General features: G+C 34.7%; 1 protein-coding gene across 3 annotated transcripts in view; it reads left to right on the top strand.

Moving 5' to 3' along the window:
• The window catches only part of NELL2 (neural EGFL like 2), a 381,289-nt gene extending 363,450 nt beyond the window's left edge, over window positions 1–17,839 (top strand). For all 3 annotated transcript variants that reach the window (XM_038577411.1, XM_038577410.1, XM_038577409.1), the window contains 4 exons: window positions 4,227–4,420; window positions 5,459–5,635; window positions 7,344–7,568; window positions 17,129–17,839. In XM_038577411.1, coding sequence (XP_038433339.1) covers window positions 4,227–4,420; window positions 5,459–5,635; window positions 7,344–7,568; window positions 17,129–17,179 — 647 coding nt within the window. In that variant the 3' untranslated portion in view covers window positions 17,180–17,839. The remainder of the gene's footprint in view (window positions 1–4,226; window positions 4,421–5,458; window positions 5,636–7,343; window positions 7,569–17,128) is intronic.
• Window positions 17,840–18,775: the final 936 nt, after the last annotated feature.

The following is an 18,775-nucleotide window of genomic DNA, read 5'->3' as shown; positions in this document are numbered from 1 at the left end:
ATGGAAGAGAGAAAATGTGTACCACAACTGTCATACAAGATAGAAGTAGTGAGTTTCTTAATAGAGGAGAAAGCTACAAGGGTGCAAATAATAAATACGTGAGAAAATACAAATTTAGAGCTGTTAGGAAAGGAAGGGAGAAATGATTTCCTGTTTGGGAACAAGAGAGTCTAGCATTTGTTGTTTGTTTTGTTTTGTTTTGTTTTTTGTTTTTAAGATTTTATTTATTTATTCATAATAGACACAGAGAGGGAGCGGGGATCAGAGGGAGAAGCAGGCTCCATGCCAGAAGCCTGACATGGGACTCAATCCCAGGACTCCAGGATCACGCCTTGGGCGAAAGGCAGGTGCTGAACCGCTGAGCCACCCAGGGATCCCCCGAGTCTAGCATTTGTATTAGGACTTTGAGTGTGATGTGATTATTGCCACGTTGTGATAGGAAATGAGAAGCAAGCAAAAGAAGCAGCTTTAAATGCCTTTCTCAAAAGTTTGAATTTGACTCCAAAGTACTGTTTTCAAGAAAGGAAATGATGAAAATACATCTTCACCAAATCCATATGTGGAACCCAGTTCTATTTTCTGAACTCCAGACCCATATATCCAACTATTTACTGGACAGCTCTATTTGGCAGCCCAGAGGAGAGTGTAATTCAACACGCCCTGACCTAACTCATGTCTTTCGTCATCCTGCCACCCACTTTCACTCCACAGCGAAATCCTGCTCTTCTTTCTCTGACTAGCATCAGCCAAATTTTCCAAGCTAGAAATCTACACATCATCCAGGACCACTTGCTCTCCCTAATCTTTGAACAAGTAGCTAAGTTGCTGCATCTTTGTTGTTTCTATTTTGGAAGATTCTCTCCATTGTCTCTTTCTGTTAATCTCTTAACCACCAATGTTAGGCCAGCACAGCACTGTGCATAGATAGGAGCATAGTCTCGAGGCCTGATGACTTAGATTCTCATGTGGGCTCTATACCCTACTAGACCTTGGTAAGGTTATGCAACATTTCTATGCTTCAACCTCCTGATCAGTAAAATGGGAATAATTACTGTACCCTCCAGTTGTTGTGAGGATTAAATGAATCATTATATGAAAGCCCTTAGAATCTGGCACATACCAACCATTGTGTAAGTGCTTACTTTTATTATATGACCATTGCTTGCCTGGATTACTGAAACAGCCTATTAATTAATCTCCTGGCTGTAAATTCCAATCCACTAAAATCCCTCTTCCAAAATGAAGCAAACTTTGTATAGGAAATACCTGATTATGCCTTTTTTTTTTTTTTGCATTTCCCTAAAATGACAGCTTATTGTCTTTATGATGAAGTTCAGATTTCTTTTATTTTTAAAGATTTATTTATTTGAGAGAGAAAGAGAGAGAATGCAAGGGAGGAACAGAGGGAGAGGGAGTAAGAAACTCCAGCAGACTCCACACAAAGTGTGGAGCCCGACGCAAGGCTCCATCTCATGACCCATGAGATTATGACCTGAGCCAAAACCAGGAGTCAAACATTTAACCAACTGTGCCACCCAGGTGCCCCTGAAGTTTATATTTCTTAATATGGCCCTTACTTGGACCCTGAGTACCTCTTCAGCTCACTGTCTAACTACTTACTCTCTTCCTGTGGACATTCAACTCATTCCCTCTAGCATATCTTGCTGACTCTAAATTTTGGACCTGCAAGCACACCCTGACCTCTGATTAGACCACTCTTTACCTCCTCTTGCTTGGCCAAATTGTATTCATCATTTAATTGCCACGAGGATGTGTATGTGGGCAAGAGAAAGATCCAGAAAGCACTACCAATATGATAGGAAGCAAATAAAGAAAAAAGTATTAGGAAGGGAGAATGAACTGTAGCAAATGCTGCTGTTAGATCAAGTTAGATCTGCAATGAGGCTTGATCATTGGAATTAGCAACACTATTTCTTCAATAACTCACTAGAGTTGTCAGTATTTTTAAAGTTCGAATATTTATGTATCATAGTAGGTTTTTCAAAGCAGAATATATACCCCTTATGTATATTTAATTTAGGAATTTAATATTATAATAAAATTATATGTAACAATGAATTCCAAAACTCTATACTACCATTCAATTGAGAATAGCCTCTGTTTTGGGAAACCCAGGGTAGATAACAAGTCAGGGGAGGTGGGGGAAGATGAATTCAAATTAATTCAAAGTGCATTGTATAGCAAAAAGTAATCATTGGCTCATAATGATTTTCTGCCTACACATTTCTCCAGGTATGACAAGTACATATCAACCATTGTTGTGAGCAACTTATTATTCTAATTCTTTATTGTAAACATACTTTATTTCAGAGCACGTGTTCTTTTTGTGGCTGGACACCTCTTTGTCTTCTTCAGCAAATCTAAGGATTGTCTCTGCTTTAAAAAAAAAAAAATGCATTACCTGATGGCAGAGCTTTTATTTTAAATGTCAAGCAAAATGAAATGATTGTAAAAATCCAGCCATTGCCATTAATGGAATTAAATTTGTATGGTGGATATTTAAAGGATTATGTAGTAAGAAGTATTTGTCCAGTTTTTGGTCAAAGAGACCAAATAACTATGGTTAATATTTTTCCTGTTTTCTATAGCTCCTAATCATAAGAATATTTAATAGGAGACAAAGATCGAGTCGTCCAATACACCTTATTATTCTGAATAGACCAAATATAGAGCTATTTTATAAAATTTCACTTCTTGCTCTTCTTTCTCTAAATAGCATCAGCCAAATTTCTCTGATCTGAAATATATATATATTTATATATAATAGTTACTATATATATAAAACATATATATATATCAATGTACTTTTAAAAATGTGAAATATGTCTTCATGCTGGCTAACAGTTCTGCTTTTAATCATACTCTATAGTCATAAACTGTATTATCCTTGACAAATCAAGCTATAATAATGTGTTCACTGTAGTTATAACAAAAATCTTTTCAGCTGTTGTCTCAATTCATTGGATTTCTTGCAGTGGGAATGGAGCAAAATCAAGACAAATAGACATATATCATGTGGCTTATTTTTAGGAACATATATATGACCGAACTTAATATTTAATAATTTAAATATGGCTAAAATATAATCTTGACTAGCCCATTTCTTTAATAATGTTGAAACCAAACAAACCATTTAAGAAAGATGTCTACGAAAGTCTATCTTTAAAATTTTCTAAGAAAAGCAGTGTACAGTCCCCCTGGTTAAAAGCTATCCATTCCATCTCTTCTCTAACCCACTTCTGCTGTGATTTAATTCTTTCTTTCTTGTCCTTTACTCAGAGGAAACAGATGAAGTAGGAAATAACTGCTCACTGCCACTCATACAATATCCCTGAAATGTATTTGGGCTTGTGACCTTTAAATTATGGGGATAAATAAAATGAATCACATCTCTTCTTATAGACCTGATCTGTGGGTCAAAATATGTTTGCTTTTCATCTGTATGAAAATGTTTTAGGCTGTGATTGCCATAGAATGGGTGAGGTCAGGTGGAGAATGGGCTGTTGCCAATTGAGTCAGGCAGAAGATAAAATGATCAACTGAAATGGAAGAGGTAAGAAGTGGAAGATTATTTGCGAGAGAAATGGTAATTCCAGATGGTTACTTGCCCTCTGTGGGTGGGGGGCAATATGTGAGGACAGTGTGAAAATGCCTGGTTGTAAGGGAAGAACACCTGGGCCAAACACTGGGAGAAGCTTAGATGGGGTGATGTGTGGGTGCTTGAAGCTGAATAAAATCCCTCGGAGGTCCCATGACATCCCACTAAGAAAGGATTTGGGGTTCATCTCCCACTAAGAAAGAATTTGGCGTAAACACCATTTTAACATTGAGGGTGATTTTCCCAATGAAAACTCATAGGCACTATTAGAATTTCAACTGCCACTGATTTTTGTTTAATAAATTGAATTCTATCCTTACTTTCAAAAAATATGTGTTTCATAAAGCTTAATGGTATTTACAGAGATAAAAGTTGAGAATCTAACCAAGGTTATCTGGTGTTTGAAGTCAAGCATGATAATGTTTTCCTGTGAAATCCCTAGATCATTAACATTGCTTTAGTCAGCATTTAATACGAAATGCGTGCCAGTAAGATGAAAATTAATTTACAGTTGAATGCTTTATGTAGGAGGCAACTTCCTTGATTGCAGTTGTTTGAAACCAAGCATAGTCTAAGCACATTGCCTGCTGCCTTTTCTTGGCTGTAGATATCGATGAGTGTGGGACCGGGAGGCATAGCTGTGCCAATGATACCATTTGCTTTAACCTGGATGGTGGATACGATTGCCGATGTCCTCATGGAAAGAATTGCACAGGGGACTGCATCCATGATGGGAAAATTAAACACAGTGGTCAGATTTGGGTGTTGGAAAATGACCGGTGCTCTGTGTGTTCGTGTCAGGTTGGTATAAATAAAAAACTGTAATCATTTTTATTGGGATGTAATTTGCATAAATTTTCAGTGTACAGCTTGATGAGCTTAAACAAATGCATGCATCTACTTAAGCACTAGCAAAATTAGCAGAAAAGGACATTTTCATCTGCTCATAATGTTGTCTCTGTCCTTATTCCCATACCCTCAGTCTGAAGGAAACACTGGTTTTGGTCATTGTAGGTTAGATTTATATTTTCTAGAGCCTTATATAATAAGTAGTACATATAATGCATACTTTTTTTTGTCTGGATTTTTTCAGTATATGTTTTTGACTTTCTTTAATATTCATTACATATATCAGCAACCCATTCTATGTTATATCAATGTATTTCTTTGTTATTGCTGAGTAGTAGTTCATCTTATGGAAATGCCACAATGTGTTTATCTGTTCACATGTTGATAAAACTTTGTTGCTAAGCATGCTAGTGTTTCTATAGTAACAATATTCTATTTGAACAAAAGAAGAAATGAAGCCGCAATGGACCTACTGTGGCCTGCGAGTGAAAACGATCTATTTGGACTGTGGCTCAGTCCCACTTTATTTACCCAGTTGATAATTGAGACTTAAAATATAGTTAGATAATTAACACTCTGCATGAAGGACTCAATTATTAAAAGAAACTGATAACAATTTGTACAGTAACTTAAAGTCTAATATAGCCCATAAACCTAACAGTAGGTAAAGCTTTTTGACTAACTATGCCCTTACACAGAACAAAATTTGGGTAATATTCTAATTACTATGCTAATAAACAAACACATGTATATTTATATATACATACCCACGTTTATATACACAGAAGGACGGCATAGTGGTTATTTCGTACTGGTCATTTCTGGAAATTTGCTGGTCAAGTAGCATTTGGAGAGGAAATCGGAAGTTCTCCAGTTTGGTTGGGTAATTCCTGTGTGTTTGCTGCAAAATGTAACATTAAATCTATTACATTGATGTAATATATTGAGAAACTGAAGCTTCTGTTCACTCTTCTCTCTTTTTTCCTACAGAATGGATTTGTCATGTGTCGCCGGATGGTCTGTGACTGCGAGAATCCCACGGTTGATCTCTTTTGCTGCCCTGAATGTGACCCAAGGCTTAGCAGTCAGTGCCTCCATCAAAACGGGGAGACTTTGTACAATAGTGGTGACACGTGGGTTCAGAATTGCCAACAGTGCCGCTGCTTGGTAAGTATAGTTTACATGAAGTACAGGGACAGTCCAGGCCCAGAATCCAACGAGGAAGACAGTCTTGGCCTCCCACATCTGCTAGTTCTCAGCACCTGCCTGGCCATCGTGCTGGTGGTGACAAAACGTGAGCCTGATTAGATGACAAGATGGTGGGCATGTAGTCAAGACCCATGAAGGGACAGCCTGGTGCAGATGTGGTTCAGCATGTTATGCATGTTTTTCCAGAGCCTAGAAGAAGAGACTTGGGATGCCTGGGTAGCTCAGGGGTTGAGTGTCTGCCTTTGGCTCAGAGCATGATCCCAGGGACATGGGATGGAATCCGCATCAGACTCCCCACAGGGAGCCTGCTTCTCTCTCTGCCTGTGTCTCTGCTTCTCTCTCTCTGTCTTTCATGAATAAATAAATAAAATCTTTAAAAAAAAGAAGAAGAAGAAGAGACCCCCCTAGCATCCCCAATCCCGTTCAGCTTAGGTTTATTTAGAGATTGTTATAAATAGAACAGTGGCATTCATGAAAAATATCATTTTTTGTCCAAGTAGAACTTTCATTAATCCATTTTTATCAGTCATGCTCAGACTTAAAAAAAAAAACAGAAATAAATGCAAAAAAAACCACACCCACTTTTTTTTTCCTCCTAAATATTTTTATCAGTGCAATTCTAGTGGGTACCCTGTTTGACACATGCTATGAATTTGCAATAAATACTTACTAGAAGACGAGAATTAAATGTATATATTTACAAAACTTCCACTGGAAACAACAGGAAGAAAGAAAATAAAGACTTAATCAGGGAAACACCAGTCTTTTTTCATTAGACCAAAATTCTCGTTTTGTTCTAATAATATAAATGAAAAAGGAAAATTGGTCTATGTGTCTTTATGGAAGAAAGTTTCACAGATGTTACTTTTAAAGTCATGGCTAGTTTCCTCTCTATTTGTGTGAGGATATTTTTAAATCAATGCTTTTTTTGCTGCTTCTTTTTTATACTTTAAACCCAAAAATCAATTGAAAGAGCAAGGTCAGTTTCAGTGCCCGAAGGCTGCTTTCATCTCCAAGACCATGAGATTCAGAATTATGAAGAAAATAGGAAACAGGTGGGAACTAAATTTTTAAAAGATCCAATTCACACAATTTCCCCATGTGGAATAAAGCTGCCTGAAATCAGTTCCTACTTGTTGTTTTTTTTTTTCTCCAAAATCCCTAACCTGAGAAACATAAATGAACAAAGCAAACCTGCCAAATTCCCTTCCTATTTCAGTTTATTTTCTTGTAAATGGACAAAACTTTGGTTAGGCAGAAGGGAATAAATGAGAAGATAGAGGGAGAAAAGATCAAAAGAATGAAAAAAGCACCTGATATGCAGAAATTTAAGTGAAACCTTCTTCCATAGTAAATAATTCTCCTCTGTCAGGGAAAAGATAGGAGTGTGTAAATGTGATTGTTTCAAGAGAAAGGGTTTTTGCTTTTGTTCATTGTTATTCTCATTTAATCCTTGAACACTCTTAAATCCACCTGCAGGATAGAGCTCAGCTCTGTGATAGGGCTTTTGTAGATTCCCTGCAAGATTTATGGCTTTGAAGGTGTGAGTATAACTATTCATCAGATAAACTAAGAAGTCAGTAAACACTGTGCTTCCTCCCTCCCTACCTCCCTCCAAACCCTCCCTTCTTCTCTCTCTGCCCTTGTGCATCTGTTTTCTTTACAGCAGGGGGAAGTTGACTGTTGGCCTCTGCCTTGCCCAGAGGTGGAATGTGAATTCAGTGTCCTCCCAGAGAACGAGTGCTGCCAGCGTTGTGTCACTGACCCTTGCCAGGCCGACACCATTCGTAATGACATCACCAAAACTTGCCTGGATGAGATGAATGTGGTTCGCTTCACTGGGTCCTCTTGGATCAAACATGGCACTGAGTGTACTCTCTGCCAGTGCAAGGTAAAGCCTATTAAATTCAAGTAGGGAGCATTTGGCCAGCTGTACCCAGGGCTCATTGATATTAAAGTGCTTAACCTGGCCAATGGGAAGCATTTTTTTTTCCCTATATATTGTTTAAACAGAAGTGGGAGGAGGGCCGCTCAGCTTTATTAGTGCCTAGCCTAACTGCTCTGTGCATCTTCAAAGCATGTTCAGGGAGAAGGAAGCACATGATCAGAAATCAGAATGATCAATCATTTATATCACCAGAACAGAAAGCACCTACTTAGATTGCCCTAAAGTATCTAACTGTACACATCTTAAAAAAAAAAAAAAAAGAAATCTACAACACAAACTTCATGTTTCTTCTTTCATGATGGAAGACAATATTATTTTATTGATTTTTATCTGGTCCTTTTATGAGGTCTGTAAGATATATCGACAGAATAAATATATTACATTCTCCAAAGTGAAAATCAATATGGAAAAAATGGGCATATTTCTTGGTTTGTTGTGGTCAGTTACATTGGGTTGAAAAATTTAAGATTTGCTTCTTACTATATTTTATTCCTACAGTTGGAGAAAAATCATTATAAAGATTTTTCTTCATCTCATAGCAAAATAGAACATGTGCCTTTTACTTCAATGAGAACGAGAATACAGATAATGTAGACAATATATAGAATTCATAGACACAGAGTTGAAAGCATTCTACTTGATTATTGTTCCTACAAATGTTGATTTAGTGGTCATTGTATTTCAGTCATAATTTTTGAATCAACACTAAAACGAAGTCATCTGAAGGCTTAATAATAACAACACAGGAAAGCAAAGATTCAGATTTTTTCCAACATTGCACACCCAGATATCTCTAACTACTCTGTTTCTTAAGTGAACAATTCCATTAATTTTTTTTTCAATAGAGCAATTTAATTCAGATTCACTTAGCACAAATTCTTACTAGTTGGCTTGACATCACAGGGCAAAGAAATATAAAATGCTTTAAGCTTTGAGGTACTATTACCTATTTCAAACCAAAATTTCTGTCTCTTTCAGTCAATGTAATTTTTGTCAATCAAGCAGAGCTTTCTGAGTGAATATTTAATGCATTTTCTGAAAGTGCATTAGCAAATTCGAAAGTTACTACTACTACTTCTATTACTACTAAAAGTGACTAATGTACATGCAGTATTGCTTTAATATACATTAAATATAAGTACATTTAGCAGTGCAAAATGCTGAAACTTCAGCATTAATGACCAACAGGGAAATACTTCCTGAAATTCAATTACCAATTAAAGTCAAGTCCCTTTATACTCTTTTTAAAAAAAAAAAAATTTTTTTTAAGTAATTCCTACACCCAACATGGGGCTCTAACTCACAACCCTGATATTAAAAGTCACGTGATCCACCAACTGAGCCGGCCAGGTACCCCATATACACCCTTAATCAAAGATTATCATTCTGAGTAATGACTACAAAAATATATACCAGGTGATAGCATGAGAAACACACCAAATATGATTCACACCGATATTTCCAACTAAAAAAATGAGCTCAGTAAAAGAAAAACATGAGAGTGTTTTCTGGGGTGAAGAGCATGAATAAGTTTGTCATTTGCTGTCTTATAAACAACTAGTAGGATTTTTTGCCTCATGATAGGAATGTATTCCAGAAAGTGTATTTTAGGATTAAATTCATTTTTTTGTCAGATAAGTGCTGATTCTTAGAAGTTACTATTTGATGCTGTTTCCCTTTTCCCTTCTTATTAAATATGACTTATAAAAATATGTGCTATTTTATCATATATATCCCAGATACAAAAATTTTTATTATGTTTATTTTGTGTTATTTTAAAAATAAAATGGATACAAAACAGGCTCCAGATATTGCATTGGAGATGAGTATTTTTCACAATTTGGTGCTTTCAGAGCAGCATTTTTACTTCTCATCTCCCTGCCCTGCCCGTCTAAGAGTTATTCATTCTAGTCAGTAAATACATTGTGCCAGGTATTATACTGGTACCAGGAGTGTAGTGATAAGCAAAACAGACACAATTGCTCCTGGAAATTATTACCTAGCACCTTATTGTCTAGAGCTATGCTGTCCAATATATAAGTTGGTAGCCACATGTGGCTATTTAAATTAATTAAGATTAATTAAAATTAAAACATCAATTTCTCAGTCACCCTGGCCACATTTTAATTGCTCAATGGCTACATGTGGCCAGTGGCTATCATATTAGACAGAACATATAAAGAACATCTCTATCATCACAGAATGTTCTGGGCAGCACCAGTCTAGAAAGGAAGAATTACAGTATCTAGAATCAGGCTACCTGGATTCAAAGCCTGGTCAACCACTCTAGCAATGTGACCTAAAGGAATGTCCATTAATCTCTCTGTGGCTCAATTTGCTTACCTGAAAAATGAGAATAATAATAGTACCTACATAGGGATAATTTTACTACCTACTTGAGAGATCCATTTAAAAAGTTTCCTAAGCATTTCATACACATTCAGAGTAAACACTCAGTATTGGCTATTATTATTGTTGGTAATAGAGTCAATAGATATTAATCAAGTCAGGAAACAGATAAAGACAACATTCTAGACTGTCACGGATGCCCTGAAGTAAAGGTGCACCGTGCTAAAAGACTGTACAGTATGTGCACCAGTTACCTCCTGAACAAATGACATTGAAAATCAGATCTGAGGAATTAGAAGTTAGCAGGGGTAGGGGGGTGGTAAAAAACGTCTTCTTAAAAATGTCTTCAGATTTCATTTGCTTAGGTAAAAAGGAGTTCCTCCGTTCAGAATTTAAATTGAGTCAAATGAATTACTGAAGTTGTCTTTCCTAAATCTAAGAGAGACACATGAACCCTTTGATGAGCCAAAGTACTTTCAAGCAGTTATGCTTTGAGCTTCAAACAATAACTAGAGATGTGTCCACTTGAGAAATAAATATGAAGGGAAGAAGGATTAGAGGGTCATTTCCTTTAATAAGTAATTACCAAACAGCCAATTTGAAAATTGGAAACCAGAGGGCTACTTTTAATTCCTGGGCAGACTCTAGATGTATTACTGAAATAATTGAGGTATAAACAAAATTAGAGTTTTAAGGATGAAGCTCATAACTTCCTAAACTTTACTTTCATATATCAGGAACAGCAGACATGAAGTTTAGAAAGCAGAATTCTGTACTAACATTAGAATGGATAACTAGATCTATCTATGGAAACAAATGGCCCATAAATGAGAAATTAAAATGAAGGCTTTCAGGTATGATCAGGAAAGATTTGCAAATCAATAGAGGAAGAAAGGATTATTCTATACATATTGGAATCAACAGACAGAAGTTTGAGGGAAGTAATTTTATCTGCTTATCATATATAAAAACAAATTTTACATGGAAGAAATGTTAGATATTAAAAATACAAAGAAGATGTAATCAAATATTGACATTCTGAAAGGGAGAGGCCTTTTCTAAGTGAGAAAATACACCTCAAAGAAAATTTGAGCTTCTGTAGATAAAATTAGCAAAATAAAAGTCACAACTAGAGACTGGAAAAATATTCTTCTGGAAGATATGATTTCTTTGTTAAATTAAAAACATATAAAGTTAACAAGAAAAAACACTATTTCCCCATAAATAAATCAGCAAAGAATGTATAAACAATTCGCTGACAAAATACAGCTATTAAAAAAAGAGGGAATTATTCAACCTTTAAGTAATTAAAATCCTAATGTAAACTAACATAATGAATTTTTATTTTCACATACTACAGTAAAATAAAAATACTTCACAAAGATTTCCAATGCTGACGGATGTACTGGAACTGTAATGCTTATGAATTGTTAGTGACATTGAAAAATACCTGTCAACAGCCACATATATACCTTTTTGCCTACTCTCTGTCCCAACTCAAACATCTTTTGTCCCATTAATCCCAGGTCTAAGAATATAATCTAAAGAAATACTCTAAAATATGGAAGGTGCTATATATGCATTACAATATTCACCTCAATATTATTTGTCATATAAAATCAAGGAAGAAACCAAGATGCCCAAAAATAGAAAAATAGTTAAATAAGTCCTAGTAACTCTTTATGATGCAACATGCTATATTATATTATAATTGTATAATATAATTATATGACTATTTTATTCAGACATTGAAAAAATGGCTTAAAATAAAAACTAAGCTAAAAATATAATTACATATATACTTTAATTGCAAGGTTGCAAATAATAGCATGAAATGAATTCTGTGAAGACATTAAAATATTGATGGAAGTGGGATTCTTAAATACATATTTATATATACATGTATTTAGAATCTATATTATTTATAAGCAGATTAATATGTTAATCATACAGTAAATTATAATATATATTAATTATACAGTAAATGATAATATAAATGAATAAAAACTAAATATATTGAATATAAATAACATTAAAATGTATTACACATATATAAATATATTAACTGGAAATTAAAAGCTAACTGTCTTCCAGTCTTTATTTGAGTTTAGCACAAAAATACTCACAATGAGTTTTTTAAACTTTTTTAAAACATAGGATAGACATAGCGATAAATAACAGGGTGTTAAGGAAACACTGTGTACTATATAAAAATAACTCATTTTTATAATTCATTATAATAGTAGGTTGTTACTATTCCTAATAATCAGACTAGGTTTCAGTGGATCACCTTTTATTTTAGTTTTTATCGAGGTAATATTAATGATTGAGAATTTCATAGTTATATATATAATTTGATGAGTCTTACAAATCAAAATATAAAATATTTCCAACACGCAAGTACCTTTTTTCCCCTTCTAGACATACCAACTTCCCATAGCAAACTTCAGTTTGATTTCATTGTACTAGATTTATTTTGCCTTTTAAAAACTTCATATAAATGCAATTACTAACAATGTACTCTTTTATGTCTTCTGATAAATTAACGGTTTTGTCATTATGTAATGCTCTTCTTTTCTCTAGCAAGTCTTCTAAACTTGAAGTCAGTTTTTTTCAGATACTCATTTTGTTTTGATCTATCTACTTACAATTTATCTGTGGTATTATATTTAAACTGCATTTTTTATAGATAATGTATACTTAGTTCTTATTTGTTATCCAGTATGACAATCTCTGTCCTTTAATTGAAGTGTTTAGTCTGCTTACATTTAATATAATTTTTGGCATTGGTGGCTATAGGGCTACCATTTTGCTATTTGTTTTATATTTGTCCTATCTAATTTTCATATTCCTATTCCTCCATTTCTTCTTTTCATTTATGAATTTTTTATATTATTTAAATTAAACTGTTCCTTTGGATTCTTAACTATAATTTTTATATGATTATTTTTGTTTCTGATCTAGAGATTACATTTTATAGCATTAATATATTACAGTATAATAAAGTGTGATATTATACTACTTCACATAAAATATAAGAACTTTAGCACAAAAGAATTCTATCCCCCTTAGTCTTTGAGCTATAATAATCATATAATTATTATGTAACTATATAAGCTGTAAACTCTAAAATTCCTTTTATTATTTTTCCTTTAATTAGGCAAATATCTTTTAAGGAAGTTAAGGGAGGAAAAATGCTATATTTCATATTTATCCACATATTTACCATTTCTCATGTTCATTTCTTCTCATATATTTGAGTCTCCATTTGGTGTACTTCCCTTCAGCTTTAACTTCCTTTAGCATTTTCCATATTGTAGATACATATTGTAGGTCCAACGGACCTTTCAACTTATATTTATCTATAAATATTTTTATTTTTGAAGGATATTTTTATTAAATATAGCATTCTGGAGTCACAGATTTGTCCCAGGACTTTAAAGGTGATATTCTGTTGTTTTTATGTCTCCATCATTTCTGATGAGGATTCAGTTATCATTTGTGTATTTGTTCCCCTGTATAAAATATGCCTTCTTCCCCCTGTTTCCTTTCACAATTCTCTATCTTTGATTCTTAGAAGTTTGAATGTGATACACTTACATGTGATTTTTTGTGTGACTTTATTCTTTGATGTTTGCTGGGATTTTTGAGTATCTAAGTTCGTGGGTTGTTTTGTTGTGTTATTGTTTTTTTTCTCAAGAAATTTGAGAAAATTTTGACCATGGTTTCTTCAAATATTTTCTCTGCCACAGTTTCTCCCTCCTGTTTTTCTGGATCTATGATTACTCATGTTTTATGGCTTAATACTATCCTGAAAGTCACTGAAGCTCTATTTTTATATCAGTCTTTTTTCCTCTTTGTTTTAAAGATTGGATAATTTCTATTTTTTGTTTTAAATTTGTTGCATATTCCTTCTGCCATATCTAATTGGTTGTTAAACCTATCCAATGAATTTTTCATTTCAAATACTGCAATTTTCATTCCCAAATTTCCATTTAATTCTATTTATAGTTTTATTTATCTGCTAAGATTTATCAATTTTTTTTCCTTTAAACATATATAAAATATATACTTTCCAGTCTTTGCAAATTATTCCATCTGGATTATTTTTGAGTCATTTCTCTTCACAACTTTTTCTCTTGATTAGGCATCACCTTTTCTTGTCTTTCTTCACAAATCTAATATTTTTTATGGTTTATTGGATATTATAGATGATATGTGGTATAGATTCAGATTCTGTGTTCTGTTAGCTTCCTCTGAAGACTATGTTTGTTCTAGCAGTTTGCAAATTACTGACCAATCACCTTGCACTTAAGAAAGCTACACTAAAAAAAAGAAAGAAAGACAGAAAGAAAGAAAGAAAGAAAGAAAGAAAGAAAGAAAGAAAGAAAGCTACACTTTATACTGGTTAGGTGGGTCTATTCCAGATTTACCCCTAGTTCTAGGGTAAATGAGTCTCTTAACCTTGAGACACCGTTTTACTCCTGATCATGGCCTTTTTGGGCCTTCAATGAAAAACCTGAATTTTTTCATCAATCCTTCCTAACTTGGAAGAACACATATTTTAAACACTGCTACCCACAGTGAGCAGCTTTTGAAATCTCTGCCCAGATCTTTCAACCTTCAAGCTGTAACTCATTATCTCTTTAGTCTCTTCTGTAATTCAAAGACCAGGCAACAATTTAAGGGGAGTTTATATGCTGATTCACTCCCTTCTTTCTAGATATTTTCCTCTGAATTTACAACCACTCTGGCAACCCTAAAAGTTGTCCTCTGACATCTGAGGCCTATCAGATTGTGTCTTTCTGCCTGAGTTATAGTTAGCCTAAACTGCATAGACTACAGAGGGTCCTCAGGGGGAAATGCCAAGTGAAAATAAACCTCACACATTTCCCTTTTTTCACTGACTGAAACCTCTCCAGTGTCTGCCTGCTTTTGGTCACTACCTATTGCTTTCAAATAGTTATTTTTCCTATTTTGTCCAGACCCTTTGTAGTTATCTGAGGGAAAGTTAGTTTTATATAAGCAACTGTGCCATTACTGAAACTGGAACTCTGATGGAATATTTTCTTACTCATTCATGTATGAACTATTTTTCCCTAATTGAGGGTTTCCAATGAAATATTTATAGAACACTTTTCTTATTACAACAGAAAATATTGATATGGAATAAGAAAAACATTCCTTGAAGATTTTGAAAAATATACAGTCTCTTCCTAAAAGAGATGATGATGAGAACTGATGAGAACCATAATAATGATTTTTCTACCCATGAGTTCTAATACTAGCTTCATATACTCAATGGAAGAAAGCTCCAGAAACTCCCTCACTTTCTGCTCAAAAGCTATATAAGTTGAGGAACTGATATTCTTAGGAACTGGTATATCCCTTACTTCATTGGGTCACTGGACTGGGAAACCATAACATGATTATGATTTGAAAACCTGCCTCTAAACATAATGACAAAGTTTTAAAATACCACTGGAGAACCAAGAGATGTTGAGACTTTCTCTTGCTATGAGAATAAGAATTCTGCTTAATAAAAATTAAGAATAGAAGAGTATTAACTTAAATTGATAATACTCTTCTTGGAAATGAATTAGTTTTTCCCTCCGTTTCGTGTGCTTCAACAATGTTTGAAGTATCTAAATCTTTTATAGAACAGACACTTTTGATTTTATCATACTAAAGTATAATATATTTTTAAATCATCTAAAGTCATTTATTTCAGAGGAAATATCAAATAGAGGATGGTTGGGGCTCAACCTGGGGTTGAGTGGGTTAAAGTGGTTAAAACCCACTCAGTGGGTTAAAGTGGTTGGCTCAGTGGTTTAAAGCACCTGCCTATGGCCCATGTGGCCAGGGTGGCTCAGTGGTTTAAAGCACCTGCCTATGGCCCATGTCCTGATCCTAGAGTTCTGAGATGGAGTGCCATGTCCTGCTCCCTGCTCAGTGGGAAGTCCACTTCTCCCTCTCTCTCTTTTCTTCATGCAACTCCTGTGTGTGTGTGTGAGAGAGAGAGAGAGAGAGTTACATGTGTGTGTGTTCTCTCTCAGGGGACTAAATAAATTTTAAAAGAAAACACACAAATAGAGGGTGGTTTTTAGGGTCAGACTAACCTGAATTTTAATCCCTGCTGTACCATTTATTAGCTGTGTGATTTTGCACATGATATTTAAGCTTTCTGATCTTCAGTTTCTGAATTTAGAAAATGTGAGTATTAATAATGACCCACTGGGAATGGTGTGAGGTTGAAATCACATAATGTATTTAAAATGCCTAGGAAAGTGTCTCACATAGAGTATGCACTCAAGAAGTAAAAGGATATCATCATTTTATGATTGTAGTAACAATATTATCATCATTAGTTAGCTAGTACAAGGAATCAAGAGTAAGATATTAATTTTTTTCTTTTTGTAATGTACTGTATTATTTTGATATTTCGTGCTAAAAACTAATTATGTATAATTGGCCCTTCCCTGCTATTTTTTCCTAATTTATCTCTACACTATTTTCTTCACCAGCTCAAAACTCTCACCCAGACCTTTTTTCAGTTTCTTAACTAAACAAAACTTTTCACTTCAAAGCCTTTACTCATTCTGTTCCTTGTGCTTTTGGCTGACCTTTACATGCTGCCTTGAGGTCTTGGTTTAAATATCACTTCTACAGAGAAGTCTACCTTGACCAAGTAGCCAGTCTTGTATTAATATCCTGACACCACCTAGTTTAGTTCTTTTCTAGCACTTTTTCACAATTTTTAAATGTATGTTTGCTTAGTGTTTATTAGTTTTCTCCCCTCCCCCTGTAACTCCTGCCCTATGAGAGTAGTGACCACGTCTGTTTATTCATCAATATACCTACGGCTCAATATACTCAACACATATTTTCGGAATGAACAATTGAGAGGACAAATGTGATCTAAGACGATGCCATGTGGTAAATTAAACCAGTCTATAATTTGCCACAAATAACTGGGCATAATTGGTTCTACAGTAGTAGAGACATGAGAAGTGAAGGGCTGTTGAACTTGAAGGGGTGCATAAATAATAAGTAAGCCCCAGTTGGATTTATGTGTACCAATCAATAAGTGTGAGTATTTACTAATGGCTTAACAGCTTATACCATCCATTTCTTTCCTCTTTTTTCTTCTCTAGAATGGCCACATCTGTTGCTCAGTGGATCCACAGTGCCTTCAGGAACTGTGAAGTTAACTGTCTCACGGGAGATTTCTGTTTAAAGAATGTTCTTTCATTAAAAAGACCAAAAAAAAAAAAAAAGTCAAAACTTAAAGTGGATGATTTGTGGGCAGCTAAGTGCAGCTTTGTTAATAGCTGAGTGAACATTCAATTATGAAATTTGTGAAGCTTGAGAAAATCACTAAAGGAAAATTCTTGGGGCAAAACGAGACCAGAATTCTGCTTCTACTGTGTCTGACATCACCGTGGTAGAAGAATGGGTATGGAATACACACCATGACATCATGACCCCTGGATATAAAGCCTGAGCCCATCAGAGCTTTGAAAGCCTCTAGCTTCACTGGTGCAGAAAATTTTTCTCTAGATCAGAATCTTCACGAATCAGTTAGGTTCCTCACTGCAAAAAAATAAAATGCAAGGCAGTGAATGAATTATATTTTCAGAAGCAAAGAAGCTATAACATGTTATGTACAGTATACACTCTGAAAAGAAATCTGAAACAAGTTATTGTAATGATAAAAATAATGCACAGGCATGGTTACTTAATATTTTCTAACAGGAAAAGTCATCCCTATTTCCTTGTTTTACTGCACTTAATATTATTTGGTTGGATTTGTTCAGTATAAGCTCGTTCTTGTGCAAAATCAAATAAATATTTCTCTTACCTTATAACCTGTCCGAGTGTCTTGTTTAAAGTCTTCCTTTTCCCATGGACTCTTCAACCTACAAATTGCTTCCTAGTTCTGCTGATGAAAAACTCCCACCATGCTATTTCCAAACTGAAAGATGATTTTCACTATAATATATTTCTAAGTGGGGAGTATGATGGATATCTTCATTCTGCTTCTCTAGATCCTCATCACTTTTTCAACCCTGTCTATATTCTGGGTGCTGATCTATATAGACCGTATTAGTGGATTCCCGTGTCCTCTGATTTCTGGCTTGGTTTTACCAGTGGGGACTGCTGGCAAGATACCAGAAAGAGTTAAATTTGGGGTTTTTATTCTGCCGGCTCCCTTCCTACCAGAGCACTACCATGATTAGTGGTGTCACCTCACTGAAGGCTACATCTCCTGACACATCCCTCTGATTAGCTACCCTCTCCGGGTTCTGATAACTACTTCTATTTGCTTCTTCCAGCTTAGGGATGGTAACCACTCTGGCTGTTTTGTCCTCAGGAGGTACCTGCCCCATTTCTTGTTGATTTCCCGATTTCCCTATTTCCTGTCACGTCTTTATAAATGGTCCCTTTGTTAAACTCTCTTTAATTAGCCAGCTTGTGTGTGCCATCTGTTTCCTGCCAGGACTCTGACTGATATACATAAGGAAGGGAGTATGTGAAGGTTGGGAATGTCGTCAAGAATTGGACCTTCACGTTTTGATATAAAAAAATTAAAGAATCCCAAAGTTAAAAGGGATTATGACATTACCTGTTAAATTTGTTGAAATACTAGAATCACAGGAGGAAAAAAATAGATTGATGCCCTAATAATAAGGGACATGTAATCCAATATTGCCCTATTTCAATGTTTTTCATTAGTGTAAAAAGCAAATACAAAAGTTATCAAATTAAATTTTAGCTGCATAAGAGACTTTTTTCCTTAA

The sequence above is a fragment of the Canis lupus genome, chromosome 27 (genome assembly GCF_011100685.1).
Source record: "Canis lupus familiaris isolate Mischka breed German Shepherd chromosome 27, alternate assembly UU_Cfam_GSD_1.0, whole genome shotgun sequence".
NCBI lineage: Eukaryota > Metazoa > Chordata > Mammalia > Carnivora > Canidae > Canis > Canis lupus.
This window is presented reverse-complemented; position numbering and strand designations above follow the sequence as displayed.